Raw genomic sequence first — 16,468 nt, forward strand, 5'->3', positions numbered from 1 at the left:
ACACATTTGTGTACCTGTATCTACCTCCTCGATCCATTCCTTATGGTTGAACTCAGGAAAAAAAGTAGCACTCGTTCTGCAGACTCAACAGGGAATTGTGATGGGAATACTGTAATACCGGGGGGTTGGGGCGGGAGGGGAGGATAGCGCACTCTTATATGAAGAAACACCTCTTTTGAATTACTAGCGAACCTAAAATGTGCACTGTGCCTTTTAACCGAGACTCCTTATACACATCCCGTGGGACAGGGCATAGTCGGCTCCCCCCGAGAAGAGCTCCCTGACGGCTCTGACGGGGAGCGGCGCGGAGCCCAGGCAGCCGCTTCCCACAGGAAGCGGGAAACGGGAAAGAGCGCGGCCTCTCCCCAGGCAGAGCCAGCAGAGCAGCCTCCGCGTGCCACGCCAGCGGCGGGAGCAACGCCGGCATCCAAGGCATTGCTGGGCCCGCCCCGCTGCCAGGGACTCGACGGTGACCTTCGCCTCAGCCGCAGCGGCCCGGACGCGCCCCCGCGGGGGTGGGGAGTGGCGCCACCGAGCCGGGCCGGGCCGGGCCGGGAATAGCCGGGCCGGGAACCACAGCACCCCGCCGGGTTCGGCAGTGCCGTGGCGGCCGCCCCTCCTCCCCTCCTTCCTTCCCTCGCGGGCAGGGCGGGTGGCAGCGCCCCGCCGGCGGCTGGTACCTGTCCTGGAGGAGGAGCCGCTGCCGCGGAGCCGGAGGGACAAAGTTAACTTTGGAAAGTTTACCGCGGGTGGGAAGGGATAAAGCAGAGGGCAAAGAGGAAAGTTGCTCCCGCCCCCCTGGCCGCAGACGGGGACTCCCCGAGGAGGAGGAGGAGGAGGTGGTGGAGAGAGAGAGGGAGAGGAGGAGGAGGAGGAGGAGGAGGAAGAAGAGGAGGAGGAGGAGGAGGAGGCGGCAGCAGCGGGGCCGTGGGGGACACGGAGAAGCTGCAGCCGCAAACGCTCCTCTCCCTTCACCGCTGGGCGTCCCCGCACTGGAGGCGCTCGGAGGCTTCCTGAGGTGACCGGGAGCGGGGAACGGCCGTCCCCCTTGCCCGCCTCCCTGGGAGAAGCGGGCGGGCAGGACCCGGGTCCGGCGCTGGGAGTTGCTCCCTGGGCTGCCAGCGGGCCTCGAGCGCCGCGCCCTCGAGGGGACGGAGGCTTCTCCGCCGCCCCCTCCGCCCGCACCGCTGCGCCTTCCTCCTCGCGGCCGGCGGCTCTCATGGCTCTGAGCAAAGGGTTGCGGCTGCTCTGGAAGCAGGAGCCGGGGCCGAGCGCCCTGCTGGAGGCGCGCTCCCGCCAGGACTGCCTGTTGCTGGAGGCCGGCACGGTGGCGACGCTCAGTAAGTGCGTGCGGGGGGGCTGTGGGTGCCAGGGAGGTGCCGTGTCCGTGGGTGCGCGCCCGCTGCCTGCGAAGGGGCGCCGGGGTGCGGTGGCAGCGGCTGATTCCCTGGAGGTTCGGGGCACTTTCCCCCGTGGCATGGAGAGAGGAAGGGGAGAGCGCAGCCCCGGGCCCGGTGGGACGCTGGCCGAAGAGAGCTCCTCGCTTTACACCCCGACCTCCAGCACGACTTGTTGTCGCGTTTGGGTGACCCCCCTGTGCCCTGCCACGCATGGAGGGTTGGCCAGCATCTCCTCCCGATCCATGTCCGACCGGCCCGTTCGCTGCTCTGGACGTCTTTATCCTCCTCACCAGCAGCCGGGGTGGAAGAAGCAGGAGAGGCCACCCGCCTGCCTGGTCGTGGTGGGGTCTTGGCGCAGGGCACCTTTACTGTGCAAGACATCCTCTGTAGCCTTGACAGCAGAGGAGAGTCCAGGTTAAAGGGATGGGACCCACTGCCTCTTGAAGTTTCTACTCAGCTACATCGGGTTCTCACCACCAGTGTACACAGACAGCTCACAATAGGGATTGTTTTGGATAACTGACTTGAGATTTGTGCCCCTTAAAAAAAAAGCAACTGGCTTCTTGCTGTGGTGCCAAACCTGCCCCTGTGATTTTCAAGGTATATGGTTCCTTGAGTGTCTGGCTCTTGCTGGAGGAGTCTCACCTTGTGTTTTAGTACTTGTCACTCATGAGCATGACACAATGCTAATGTTGCTAGTGTTGAGACAGACAAAAAAAATGAGGTGACTGTGAATGTAAGGTACAAAAAGCAACACAAGGGAATACATGCTTGTACTGTGTTCTTAAATTGTTTTCTGTGTAATACTAACCTGTGCCTGCAATCATCTTGCTGTTTGCAGTGTTGTAGTAAGAACTGCATGTACATTGTGGTTTGTACAATGTCCATCACAACATCAGCTCAGGATCTGGGTCCACTGAGCTGAATCTTCCATGATGTACAGTGGCAGGACATCCAGACTAAGATGCTTAATACCACATCAGGTATTGGGGACTTTATGAATGGAGAAAGCCAAAAAGGTCATCAGGTAGCAACTGATTTTCATGAGAATATTTCTGATAGTGGAAAAATTTTGACCTGTCGCGAAAAAGATGTTATTACCACACTGTGGGTTTTTGTTGTTGTTACTTTTGTTACTTAATTTTATTGGAGTTTTATATTGTGTAATACTTTGGGGTTTCAGTTTCTTGTTAAATTCTTTGGTAATAGTGGACATGAATGTGTTACATTTTTATAGGGGTTTTTTTTTGTGTCAGTTTTCAATGAACTGACAGTGAAAAGTCTCAGTACTGAGCAGCACTTTACTCACTTTCCCTGATTCTAAAATCCATTGACATTGAAACTCTATATTGATATCAGTGGCTTTTGGTTTGTATTTCATTATTCTGATACAAATCTAAAGCAGCTCCACTTCCTAAAGCCAATGTGCATGAATAAAATGGAGAGACCAGTATTCATCTAGTTGACCCTGAGCTATTTGTATGACCAGTGGAATGATTTGCAGTCACACTAATTAAAGGAATCATCAACCTAAAGTAGTTTTTTCTCCCCCGGTGTTGCCATCCCTCATTTGAATTGCTATAACTAAAATGATTTAGTGGCTGGAAAGCTGCCCAGTGGAAAAGGACCTGTGGGTGCTGGTCAACATCCAGCTGAGCATGAGCCAGCAGTGTGCCCAGGTGGTCAAGAAGGCCAGTGGCATCCTGGACTGTATAGTGTGGCCAGCAGGACCAGGGAAGTGTTTTTTCCTGTTTACTCAGAAGGCTGCATTTTGAATCCTGTGTTCAGTTTTGTGTCCCTTGCTACACAAAAGCCATTGAGGTGATGCAGGATGTCCAGAGAAGCTGGCGAAGGGTCTGGGGCACAAGTCCTATGAGGAGTGGCTGGGGGAGCTGAGGTTGCTTAGCCTGGAGAAGAGGAGGCTCAGGGGAGACCTTATTGCTCTCTATAACTGCCTGGGAGGATATTGTAGCCAGGTGGGAGTCAGTCTCTTCTCCCAGGTAAGAAGTGATAGAACAAGAGGAAATGACCTCAAGTTGCACCAGGGTAGGTTTAGATTGGATATTAGGAAAAAATTCTTCGTGGAAACAGTGGTCAGGCTGCACAGGGAGGTGATGGAATCACAGTCCCTGAAAGTGATACAGTTGATGTGGATGTGGAATTTGGGAAACATGGTTTAATGATGAACATGATGGTACTAGGTTAATAGTTGGACTCAGTGATCTTAGAGATCTTTTCTAATCTGAATGATTTTGTGATTCTATGAATAGAGAATTTATATAGTCTTTCTTAAAATGTGTGTTAGAAGAATTTTGAAGTAGTGATTTGTATAGTGCCTAGTGTAAAAGCCTGGTTTGTCATGCCTTTTGGAAGTCCAATATCACTTCTTGAGATAACTGTGATCATGCATGTGTTGGCATTCAGCCCGCTCCATGTTAATAACTTTGTAATTTTGTTTCATTTGGTTTCTCTGTTCCTGCCTGGGTCGGTTCCTGTACTGTAAGAAAAGCTAGTTTATCCAGTGAAGCTTGTTCAGTTCATTTCTTCTGTTTATGCAGCAGAGTATAAGAAAAGGAGGGAAAACCAGTAGTAGGTATTGTGACGGTAAATTTAGAAGAATTGTGAAGAGGAAGCTCAACAGCAGGGTGGTCATAGAAACAACATTAATTCTGTTTTGTTTGACTTGCCTTTAGGTTGTTATTAACCGTAGAACACTACAGTAGGAAGTTAACATAAACTTTGCATATGTGTGGTTTCAGACATGCTCATCCAAGGATTGTGTTAAGTTTGGCTACTCTGTCTAATTTTCTGTTTCTAAAATAAAGTTTTTAAAAAAATTGCATACCTGTTGTGAGGAAGAATTATGCAACTATGCCTTGTGCAAATCTCCACACTAAATAAAAGCAGGTACCTGGAGCACTTAGGTTGTACAATAGTTTATGCAGTTTTTCAATAGCAGCCTAATGTCAATAGAATTGTAGAGAAGAATAATGACAGATGGTCAGTGAAGGCCTGAGAACAATTTTTAGTCATTGTTCATTATTCTTTTTCCATAATTACCAAGTATCTCTGCCCTTGAACAGGCACGACATCTATACTTTTTCAAAGTTTAATTGCTTCTATAATAATTTTGTACTAGAATAAATAAATGTGGAATTTAACCTAGTTCAAGTGGCAGAAGGGAATGGGAACTGTGCTAAAAGAAGTGGTGTTCCAGAAAAATAAAATCTAAAAAAACCACACACTTGTATAAACACAGTGTCTATACTGGCCATAAACCTCTGGCAAACTCACAATGAAAATAAACACTTTCAAATATGTAAACTAACAATTTGATGATGTCTTGTGAATAGATGATTTTTTCTTCTCTCAGTATGTTGTAAAGATTATGCTGACAGTTCTAGTTGTAAATTGGTTATATTTCAGAATTTCCTTACTGCATATGGAGATTTAATAGTTGAAAAATATTTGCACCTTTATATGAGTAGTGAGAAAGTATTATAGAGATCTCTAGTTGTCTGAGATGTCAGCAATTTATAAAATGAGAACACTTGGCCTGTAATGGCAACCTACCTAAGAAACTTTTGGAAAAACCAAGGAATCAAAAATCACTGCAGGAAACCTAGTTACATATCCCTAAACCCATTAACTTAATCTGTATAGTGATGTAATATCAGCAGTACAGTTTTCTGTTCTATCATAAGTTAAGCAGTGTTTTTGAAGGTGAGAGTTTTTCTTCTTCCTCTCATGATGTCACTGTAGGGTGGAGGGTAAAACTCACTGTTTTGAATTTAATGGCACATTTTCCAAGAGGCTTTTTTTTTTTGTCACTGGCAATCCTCAAGGTTCGGTCACCTCCAGAAGGATGGGTGGCAGCTTGAAACAATTCATCCAGGAATTCTCTGAACTAGAACATCAGTAGATTCTGTGGAAGAAACCTAGAGTCACTAGGGATGAAGAAAAATTGGCATTGATTTAGAAGTTTTTGTTTAATACAACAGGGAGTATAAATACAGATACTGTTTCTGCTTGAAACAAATTACAGTTTCAATGGTTTACAAATGAAGTGAACTGCACAAGGTAGTTCTGGACTGCTGTCAAGGCAGTTGCTAGACTAAGGCTATAGTGCTGAAAATATGGTTATTTAACCTTATTATAACAGGTAAATTCAGTGAAAGGCTGTCAACAGAAGTGCTCTGCTATTGAAATTCACCATAATAATGTTTTTTTCAAGGGCAGAGCCAAAGGGTGCACAGATTTTTTTCTTTTCCACAAGCTCTTTGATTCTGCAACTGTTTTTGTAAAGGATGTTACAACACCTGTTATGGTGGATCTTAAATGACCGCGGTATTTTGAAAGTACAGAACTTCAAAGCTGATACAGTGCATGTTTTTGCAAATAAGGCTGAAGTTTGTCTTCCAGACTTTCACCCACACATCTGGGAAGTTGGCCTTTAATAGAGACAAACTTTATGCAGAGTTAAGGTGTATGTATGCTCTGTGGAGCAGCTCTGTGCCTGCTCTGCAGCTTCAGTTGCAGGTGTGTATGTGTGTGGTTCCCTGATGTGACTGACTGAAATCAGGGTACAGTCTTGCAAAACCATATTTACCTTTCTATCTTTTTGTACAGAATGCAGTTTTTGTGCTATATGTACATTCACTGTTTACAATTAGGTTTAGTTTTGTATTATGTGGACAACTATGGCACTGAGTGGGGTATGGAAATCAAACACCAATACCTGTGTAAGCATACTGTGAATGTATTTCTAAGTACTACACGCTATCCAAAACAATGAGCCCTACAGTGTGGCTCATTTCTACTCCTATGTCAGAATATTCATATAGCTAGTACAAATTTTTACAAAGTTTTCTGTGATTTGGTGGTGTTCGGACTTTTCCATTTGTGGATCCCTACAGAACTTGTAGGGAGTAATCTACATAGCAGAAACCTTGCCTTCCTTAGTTATGCTGGCAGTGGGCACTTGGAAGCTGTGGTTTCTCAGGCTGAAATTCACTGCTATAGATTATAGGGAAAAGTGTGTTACAATTCTTTCACTACTGTCAAAATGCAAATTGGGCAGAGAAGAGGGAAGAGGTATTGGTGTAAAAGTAGAGTGTAGATTACAAGACTCGTTTTCTATGGAAACTGGTAGTGGCTGTGAGGGATAAATGTTGTGGGTATGTCTGTAGTGACTGAAAGTTTCTGTGTAAATATGTGTAATATATGTCAGGAACCAGGTAAATATAATGACCAAGCTTCAGAGAAGTAACTTAGGGACTTCTCTTTTATTTTTATTTTCTTGACTGCCTGCAGTCCACTGAGCTGGCCAGTAGAAACCTGGTGGTTTTATGAATCCATTCTTCCTTGGTTGTGAATTAATATATTTATATAGGCACATGCAAGTATGAAAACATAATTGCTCACAAGAAGCAGAATGTTCTCAATCTAACATAGAAAGCCAGTGAACTGATCTTTCCAAAATGCCACTTTGCTGTTTTGTTTGTTCTTTTCAACCAGAAATACCTCTTACTGGAAAATTGGTAAATACATTGCTTAGTGTTTGAAATATTTGGACCCTCTAAAATGTGACTCTGACCACAGACTTCTTCCCAGCTCTGTACTGCTTTACCTATATGGTATTTCAGAATACAGACTGACTTGCATAGTGCCTGTGTAGCTTGGATTGAATGCGAATAGGAAGATTTTAGTGATGAAAGATATTGAAAATACAACTTTAAATCTGTCTACAGATGACAGAAAACACAATTTGGAGGCAAATAACTTGTCTAAACTCATATAATTCCAGACACTGGACTTATTTCTTGGTAAGATGATTTTGGTAGTGTATATATGGGGGGTTTGGTATGAAATTTCTGTTTGATTGTAGATTTCCCCTGTTTCTGGGGAAAATTCACATTTCTTTCCTCCAAATGCTAAACGACACAAATAGAGCCCCCCATCACATCAAACCTATGTTTCTAAAAGTACTTAGAAATATGCTTCAGATTATATACGTATAGCAGCACCTACAGCTAAGCAGGTGTCTATTTCGAGAATCGGGTTTAAGAATCACAGGAGAGATACAGAATCCATAACCCAATCCCAGACTCTTTTTCAAGAGCTCTTTCTTCATTTTTATGTTTAAGTTGTAGGTAGTAGTGTGTCTGCCCCTGGTGTTGGACTTGGCACTATAGTACCTTTCTGCTCTCTTCCTCTGATCACTGACCTTTCTGGGCTCCATATGTGTGAGAGCTGTGCTGATTCCTGCTGAAGTCTGGGTGATCAGCCCTAAGGAGGGCTTGAATAAAGGAAACTGCATATGTTTGGCCAGTTCCTGCTGGCTAAATTGAATTTGCAGGTTTTACAAGCAGGAAGTTGCACTTGGATAAGCCATATGGTATATGTAGTTGTATGTCTTCTCATGGTGTGGGGTTTTTTTTTCGCTCTGAAATATTTAATGCATGGAAAAATTCACTTTTAATTGAGTTTATTGCAGCTTAGTCTCATTGAATTATTGTGTGCCTCGTGTTTTGTAAGGGTTAAAACGTTGAGCTGATATGCCGATCTTACATATAATTTATATCGGGAGCTTATTCATAATAAAGAAAATGTTTAAGGAATGCAGACCATGTGCAGATCCATAAAGCTGTTATGAACACACTACGGCTGTGGTAATTATTGCAGAAGGGTCAATACTCAATTATGTGCTTAGTGGAAGGAAATATTACTAAAAAAGTATTAATGGAAAGCTTTAGTGGAGTTTGGCGATTACTACGCCTACTGTTTAGTTACCTGAGTTATTATTAACTAGTAAACAAATGCACTACGTGATTTCAAACTCAGCTTGTTCTCTAAGTAGAAAACTTTTTTGTTTCATCACCTTGTGTAGCTGTATTGTACGTTAACTATGTATGTATGTTGGTATCTCAAGTTGGCTGGCTTGAAAGAGGAAGGATTTTACATGTGAGCAGAGTATAGTTAAACATGGAATCCTCATCCTAGGTTTTAAAGCAGACCACTCTCACTGTCTCTGCATTTTAGAGATTTTATGAAAGCTGTTACAGAACAAACCCCATGACTTTGGAACATTTAACAGAGAAACATGGAAATAATTTTCATGTTACTACAGAATGACAGAATTGTTAGGGTTGGGAGGGACCCCTGGAGATCATCCAGTCCAACCCCCTTGCCAAGGCAGGTCCCCTAGAGCAGGTGACACAGGAATGTGTCCAGGTGGATTTTGCATGTCTTTAGAGAGGGAGACTCCACGACCTCCCTGGGCAGTCTGTTCCAATGCTCTACTCTCAATGGAAAGAAGTTCTTTCTTGTGTTGAAGTGGAACTTCTTGTGTTTTAGTTTATGACCGTTGCTCCTCATCCTGTGGCAGGGCACCACTGAGGAGAGTCTGGCACCATCCTCTTGGCACCTGCCTTTGAGATATTTATATGCATTAATGAGATGCACTGAAAAGTGCTATGTCTTTGGACACATATAGTTGCCACATGGTGGTAAAACTGTATTTTCTGAATTGTTGAAACTTGTCAGATATTGGTATATATTTTCCCTGTTCATTACAGTCCTTTAGAGTTTCATAGTAATTTTTCAATTTAACTCTGTTCATCCAGCAAAGGCAGTAGCACATCAGTTAGTTTAGTTCATTATCTAGTCACTCTTTCTGACTCTGGCTCTTGTGTCCTAGCGCTGTTTGCAAATGCTGTAGGAGATGTTTCAGACCAGGTTTTGATGACAGTTATTTGTGATTTCAATAAGATTTTGAGATTTATAAATATTTCTTTTTAACAGTAAGATATGAACCTGGCTCAAGACCTCTGCAATAATGTCACCCTTTAGTCATCCTTTCTATAAATTGCTTTTTATAATGGCTGTTGGGAATTCCTCCTCCTTCTCCTTCTTCCCCTCCAAAATAATGAAAAAATTGTCTGAGGTGTGTCAGAATCCAGTTAGGACCTCGCAGTGCTGGAGGGGTGATTCCTATATCCTTGCTTGCACGCCCGCAGGGCGTGGAGCAACAGTGCCATGGAGGCTGGAGGCTGTAAGGCATGAAGGAGTCATCCCCCCAGTTGTGAGGGCTTGTGGAGGAGGTGCAGCATGCTGGAGCTGCTGCCTGACATCTGCTGCCTGAGGTCCCTGCTCTCACCCATACAAAATGACGATAGTCATGGTGCATCTCAGGATTTTGTGCAACACCGAGGAGTGTAATGGGACAGGAGACTTCAAATTCCAGCAGTATCTTTAACTAAGGGAATTTACACACACACACGCACACAGACACACAAATAAATTTGATCCATATGCGCTAAAACATTCTGGCCTCTCCATTTGCATGACCCATGGACGTAGCTGTGTCTATTTGGCATGTTCCTTTCCTCTTGAGCTAACCACAGGTGAGGTCTTGGTGCTTGCCATGTCTTTAGAGAGTACATGGAGGTGTCAAGGAAATATCGCTTGGTCACTTTTTTGGTTTCTGAATTTAAATTGCTTCAGGGAGCAAAATGAACCCTAGAATAAATAACAGAATTTGCCATGTGGTAGAAGTTAGTGGCAAGTTGTTAGTCAGCCAGAAAGAGTGGCAATGCAACCCAGAGTCCTCCTGGAGCTCTGTGCTGGGAGCCTGCTCCTTCTTTCCAAGCAGCTGTGCCGGTGCTGATGCCCCGACTGATGCTATTGTGCAGGCATCGTTCTGACAAATGGCCTGCCCAGAATGGCGGCATATTTCTGTACCAGTACTGGCAAAACACAGCTATTTGTCTGCATGTTTGGAGAAGTCCTGTGCCAGGAGATGATGTGTGTGTGATGCCACTGGCTTGACCTGGGAAACTTTAGTGGCTTCCATACATAGTAGTATCAGGTGCTTCTTGCCAGTAGCGGCATGAGTTGTGTCTTGCTTATTTCCATGCTGAAATAAATTCCATTCTTTTGGATCATGCCCTTACCAGACACTTTTAACAGCCAGCTTTCTAACTTGTAGTTCTATTTTGAAGAGTATCACCATACTTTTTTTTTTTTAATATGTAAGAAGTCTTGACAGGGAGTCTTTTTTTCAAAAAAGGAAATGTTATAGTCTATCTAAACTGGTTTTATGAAGCTTTTTTTTTGAAGTGCCTGAGAACTGAGCTTGCATAGTCTCAACTCTTAAGATGTACTGTTACTAAATATTTAAGTTGTTACTGTCCAGAGATTTAGGTTACCTGACAAAAATCACTTTATCCTCTGTCTGTTGCTTATGGTTTGTTTCACTGACGTGTGGTATCAACATTTTACAAGTTACTCCTGATTTACTCAGTGTTCTAAGAAAGCAGAATAGGTAAGTTGTGAAAGTACGGTGGTAAAAACAAAATTAAGAAAAAATTAACCAGTCTTCCTTATTTGTCATCAGTGCGAAAATTGAGACAAACGTTTTAATTTCCTTTAGGGGTTGCCCCTGCTAAGGAATTTTGTGAGAGGAATTGTCCTTTCTTTCACTTCAAAATGTAAGCAATATATGGGATATTTATTTGTTTTCCATGCTTCTCACTGAGCTCCTTGCCTCTTGAGATTTATAAAGAGAAGTCTCTTCTGTTCTAACATCCATTGCAAGTGGTTCAGTTTATACTTTTTATGCCCAGAGGTTTCAGGGTTTTTTAACTGCTGAAGTTTATTAGGAGCATAAGATTGCAAATTATTAGAAAATCTCTCAAATTACCGTGTTGCTGTTTGTCTGTAGTTCAAGAAGTAAAAGGATATTTGAGGGTTACAGGCTGTTTTCCTCATTTAGGAAGCTAACCTTTCTCCTCATTGGGAAATATATACAAAATGCAGAGTTATTCAGAAAGTATGCTGGTTTTACATTAAAGTAACCAGTGACAAGTTTGATCTGTGTTCTGGCTTAATATCTAGATTTTCATTGTATGCCTGTTGAAGTCACTTGTTGCAGAAATACGCAAATATAACATCAGCATCTCACCCTTTATTGATTTAATTAGGTAATTCTTAGTTCACTAAAATATGTTAAATTCCTCTGGAAATCAACATCTGATATTGTGTCTACATCAAATTATGTTATCTTGTATAAAAATTTTCAGTTCCGTCTGAAATTAAACTGAGAATCTGGAAGCATAAACCCTCTCTTTTTGTACATCAAGAAAAGGTAGTGTATTTTAGCTTATGGCCAGACAAATTGGTTTTTTTGTTCTTATTTTAGAACAGTGTAAAGTTTACATATGCCTATATATTTCTTTATTTATTCTGGAACTGATGTGACATCTGTATCATAGAATAAGAATCAAACATGTTGTTTGAAAATTTAGTGAGTGTTCTTCTTTCTTCTAGGCTGGTGTGTGGAGAGGCTGTGCATTTGTGTCCCTTCACTTTTTAATCTCTGTCTTTTTAAAGCATTTCACCCCTAGCTTTGTACTGAGCAAAATCAACTGTGGGAAGCATTGGTGTAGGCAATAGCAATGTGAACATTTTATAAAGATTGGATAACTAAATTTTCTGCCTTTCTTTTTGTTTCTCAGCTGTTTTGTTTCTCTTTTGTTTTGTTGCTCAGCTCCAGAAGAAAAGGATGCAATTAAAGGACAATATGAAAAACTCATAGATGCTTACGGCTGCTTAGGAGAGCTTCAGCTTAAATGTGGTAAGTGGCCATCTGTATGAATGAGATTATAAAATGCCCAGACTATGATAAGTGACAAGTGGCTAAAGTTGTCCAATTCCTTAAATTGTGAAAGCTAATTGCACCTTGTCATGTACAGTCTGGAAAAGATCTGTTTCTTTTTCTATTCTGTGCCTAAAGCGTATCACTTAATGGTAGTCTAAGAATTTGGTATTTTTTCTTAATTTGTTTTGTCTAACATTCTTAGCTGCCTGAAGATAATTGCCATTCTTTTTTCCCTACCACATTTTCCAAGGCAAGCTATGATTTCTTACTTTTTCTCTTCTTTAAGGATCATGTTTAGACACCGATTATTGGGTCATCTGAGACTACAGTACTACAAAGTGCCAGTTCTTGCTATAATGCCCAGTTGCCTTTAATTGGGTGATTCACATGGATAAAGATTTGCAGAAGCATGTCTTTAGCTTCCATTTGTATAGTAAGGAATATTTATTGTCATTGCTGTAAATCTCTGTACAGTTTGGGAATCTTGATTTAGCAAAGGACTTGCTATTATACTGCCTACAGGAATGTTAATGGAAATAGCATGTTTGAAGAACAGAACTGCAGTGATGGATTTGAAGGTAATAGTACCTTACACAGTACTTAAAAATCACTGATGAATTACATGCATAAAGAAAAGAAGCACCATATGCGTCGTTCCCAAGGTCTTCTTTAATTTTCACTTGGAGGAATGACAAGACTTTTCCACAGAACTTGATGCTTGGTCAAGGAATTTACCAAAGGCAGTGGTGGTGTAAGCACTGATGTATTTAGGCCAATAATCTGTGTGGTTTTTTATAGCCCGCTTAACATTTTGCAGCCTGAGAAGTATGACTTGAGACTGATCTGAAGAGGCAGCTGCAATCTGAAGGATTTCTGTGTCATAATTTAAATTATGTAGGCCCATCTAGTCTTTTAACGTGGATGCGTACTTTTTGTTTGTTTTGTTTCTTATGGAGTTAATTAGGCGTTTCTCTGGAGATTTATATCAATTTGTTAATGTAATTATAAATAGAAGGCTTGTGGTTAGTTTTTCTTGGCACTTGGATCTGCTTTTCTTCATAGAACTATAATGAAACTTGTTGTAGTAATAAAGGAATGTACCTATTGAATTCAAACTCTTCAAACTACAGATAAGGGTGGTTTCTTGTACATGATGGGAACCAAGTGTATCCAGGTATATTAAAAGGTGAATGATTTCAAATATGATTTGAAATATTCTCAGCTTTACTTTTTCTCATGTCCTTATTTCTTCTTGAACAACATCTGCTTAACTTCAGTGCCCTTTAACTTTTTTTCTCTGAGCATTGTCACTGCACCTCTGTCTTGCTCTAAATTACAAGTTCTGGTACAGGACTTCCTTTGGAAGATATTGTTAAAATTTTATCAGTAATCTGATAAAAAAGTTAACTACTAGAGGCAAACTTCTGATTATGATAGTGTGAAAAGTTGGAGGGTCATGCTGCAATCGTAAGCAAAAGTAAGCAAATGTTTTCTGCTGCTGAACATGTTAAAAAAAGCGAAGATGATTGCATGTCTGCTATCTCACCATTCAAGAGGTAGCCCAGGTTTTTGTCACAGTCTCGTTTAGGTCTCCATCTTACACAGAAGTGAGTTCCATCCCTTTAGCTGTTGCTTACATAAGAGAGTAACACTACAAAGGAATTGTATTGGGTTTGTGAGGCAAGGTTTTGATAGTGGGAGGGGCTACAGGAGTGGCTTCTGTGAGGAGCTGCCAGAAGCTTCCCCCATGTCCCCTGGAGCCAATGCCAGCAGGCTCCAAAGTGGACCCAATACTGGTGTAGGCCAAGCACATCAGCAGTGGTGGTGGCTTCTCTGGGATAACTTGTTTAAGAAGAGGGAGAAAAAAACTGCACAACTGGAGCTGGAAAAGAGCAGAGTGAGAGTTATGTGAGAGAAACAACTCTGCAGACACCAAGCTCAGTGAGGAAGGAGGGGGAGGAGGTGTGTCAGGTGCTGGAGCAGAGATTCCCCTGCAGCCTGTGGTGCTGCCCATGGTGAGGCAGGCTGTCCCCCTACAGCCCATGGAGGTCCACGGTAGAGCAGAGATCCAGCTGCAGCCTATGGAGGACCCCATACGGGAGCGGGAGGATGCCCGAAGGTGGCTGTGACCCTGAGGGAAGCCCATGCTGGAGCAAGCTCCTGGCAGGATCTGCGGCCCCATGGAGAGAGGAACCCACACTGGAGAAGGTTTGCTGGCAGGAGTTTTCACCCTGCGGGAGTCTCAGGCTGGAGCAGTCTGTTCCTGAAGGACTGCATCCTATGGAAGGGACCTACATTGGAGCAGTTACTGATAAACTGCAGCCCATGGAAAGGACTCATATTGGAGAAGTTTGTGGAGGACTGTCTCCCATAGAGGGACCCCATGCTGGAGCATGGTAAGAGTGTGAGGAGTCCTCCCCATGAGGAGAAAGAAGCAACAGAGACAATGTGTGATGAACTGACTGCAGCCTGTATTCCCCATCCCCCTGTGCTGCTGTGGGGAAGGAGGGAGAGAAAATTGAGAGTACAGTTAAACCTGGGAGGAAGGGAGAGATGGATGAAGGTGTTTTTAGGATTTGGTTTTATTTCTCATTATTCTACTCTGATTTGATTAGTGATAAATTAAACTAATTTCTCCAAGTCGAGTCTGTTCTGCCCATAGCTGTTGAGTGATCTCTCCCTGTCCTTATCTCAACCCACAAGTCTTTTGTTACTTTTTCTCTCCCCTGCCCAGCTGAGGAGGGGAGTGACAGAGCAGCTTTGGCGAGCACCTGGTGTCCAGCCAGGGTCAACCCACCACGGGAATGCGATGTAACTTTTCTTTTTTATATAGTGTATTATAGCAGCTGCAAACAAGGCATAACTGGCCAGCTCTTCAATGAGCATCAGTGATCATACAGACTTTGTTCAGGAGTATCAGTATTTTTTCTTACTACTGGAAACTTGCAGACCATAAGTACTAAATTAACTGAAAATATTTGTGAAAATACATTCCACTGGGATATTAAGAGTATCTTTGTAGAGCAGAAGGGGAGACTCTGCCAAGAAATGAAAGATGTGTCTGAAAACTTTAATTAATCTGTAAATATCTCTACTTAGGAATCCAAATAAATCACATTGTATGCCTGCCAAAGTAGACCGTGCTTTTCACACGAAAGTAGATGAAATATGTGAAACTGACTCACAAAGTTAATGTTTCCCACCAGTAATAACATTCACTTCTATGTGCTTATGTCTGTTAACATGACTCACTAAGTTCTTCTGCTTTCTTTTGTGAGATGGATGGCAGTAGAATGAATTGTACAGTGTTTCTGAGCTGTATCTTAGCCAAATTTTTGCTGCCAAAGAGGATCTAGCAGTGACAAATACATCTTAAGCAACGTGTTAAAAGAGCTGGCTTTGCAGTATTTGGTTTAGACTGTAATGTCAGGAAGGGATGCATATATAAGGTGGTATTTTAACACCATCACCACATAGGTTGTTTAGTTTAATACAGCTACTGTATTTGGGGAGGCATTCTGAATTCATTTGTGTATATGCTCTTGCTCTTGCATAGATACAATGTGTAGTTGAAAGGAAGAAATTTCAAAGGCAAAAAGGACAACTAAGTACCTGTCTTCTATTGCTTTTTCACATTTCCTAAAAATGTAATTGTATTTAGAAGAGGGAGAAGGAGTATCTATGAGACTAAAATGGTCGTTTGGAAAAATCTTGGGTTTTTTCATAATTCTGCGATAGATGTCCTCAGAAATTTTCAGCTAGGTGGTTAAAATCTACTGCTCTGCTGTGTTCTGTTGCTATTTTTGAAGAGAGACAAGAGCCAAAAATACCTTGCAAATTGTTTTTTGGTGGACTATAAAGTGAAGTGGAGGTATGTATGGAGTGGAGATGGAACAGGCTGAGGGAATATAAGGTGGTGGCATGACTGTGATGGAACAGAAAAAGAGCAAAAATTGGAGCAAATTCATTTTTAAAAGGAAAATGCAGTCTTGAGTGAAATATTTACAGTTAAGAAGGACAAAACAAGAATTGAATATTGCCTCTTTCACCACAGCTCATAATAGGCAACACTGAAGTCATCCCATAAGCTACAGGGGAAACAATTGCCTTGAGTCATGTGAAGAGGTTAAATACAGAAAGTGCAGCTTATTACTGTGTGGTGTGACGTTCCAGAAGTCCGTTTCCTGTTCAACTTGGATAAAGGCAGTTGGTTTCATAAGACCTTTTGAAAAAATGGATGGAAATTACTGTCTTGTTTCTGTGCCTAATATTCTTCATCCTCTGCCTCTCTTGTGCAACCTAATAAGAGGGTATTCAGCACATATCACTGTGAGCAAAACATTTCTCAATTTCTTTGAAAGTGTTCTTTACTGGTGGTTGTTGTGATTTATAGCTATAATGATCTTGG

At 42.4% G+C, this 16,468-nt stretch overlaps 1 protein-coding gene across 1 annotated transcript in view; it reads left to right on the forward strand.

Annotated features, from left to right (window-relative positions):
* The first annotated feature begins 881 nt into the window (after nucleotides 1-881).
* Nucleotides 882-16,468, forward strand: part of SYNJ2 (synaptojanin 2) — a 70,998-nt gene continuing 55,411 nt past the window's right edge. The window contains exons 1-2 of the mRNA XM_027689059.1: nucleotides 882-1,340; nucleotides 11,950-12,036. Coding sequence (XP_027544860.1) covers nucleotides 1,220-1,340; nucleotides 11,950-12,036 — 208 coding nt within the window. The 5' untranslated portion in view covers nucleotides 882-1,219. The remainder of the gene's footprint in view (nucleotides 1,341-11,949; nucleotides 12,037-16,468) is intronic.

The sequence above is a fragment of the Neopelma chrysocephalum genome, unplaced genomic scaffold (genome assembly GCF_003984885.1).
Source record: "Neopelma chrysocephalum unplaced genomic scaffold, ASM398488v2 Primary Assembly neopelma1_23, whole genome shotgun sequence".
Lineage (NCBI taxonomy): Eukaryota > Metazoa > Chordata > Aves > Passeriformes > Pipridae > Neopelma > Neopelma chrysocephalum.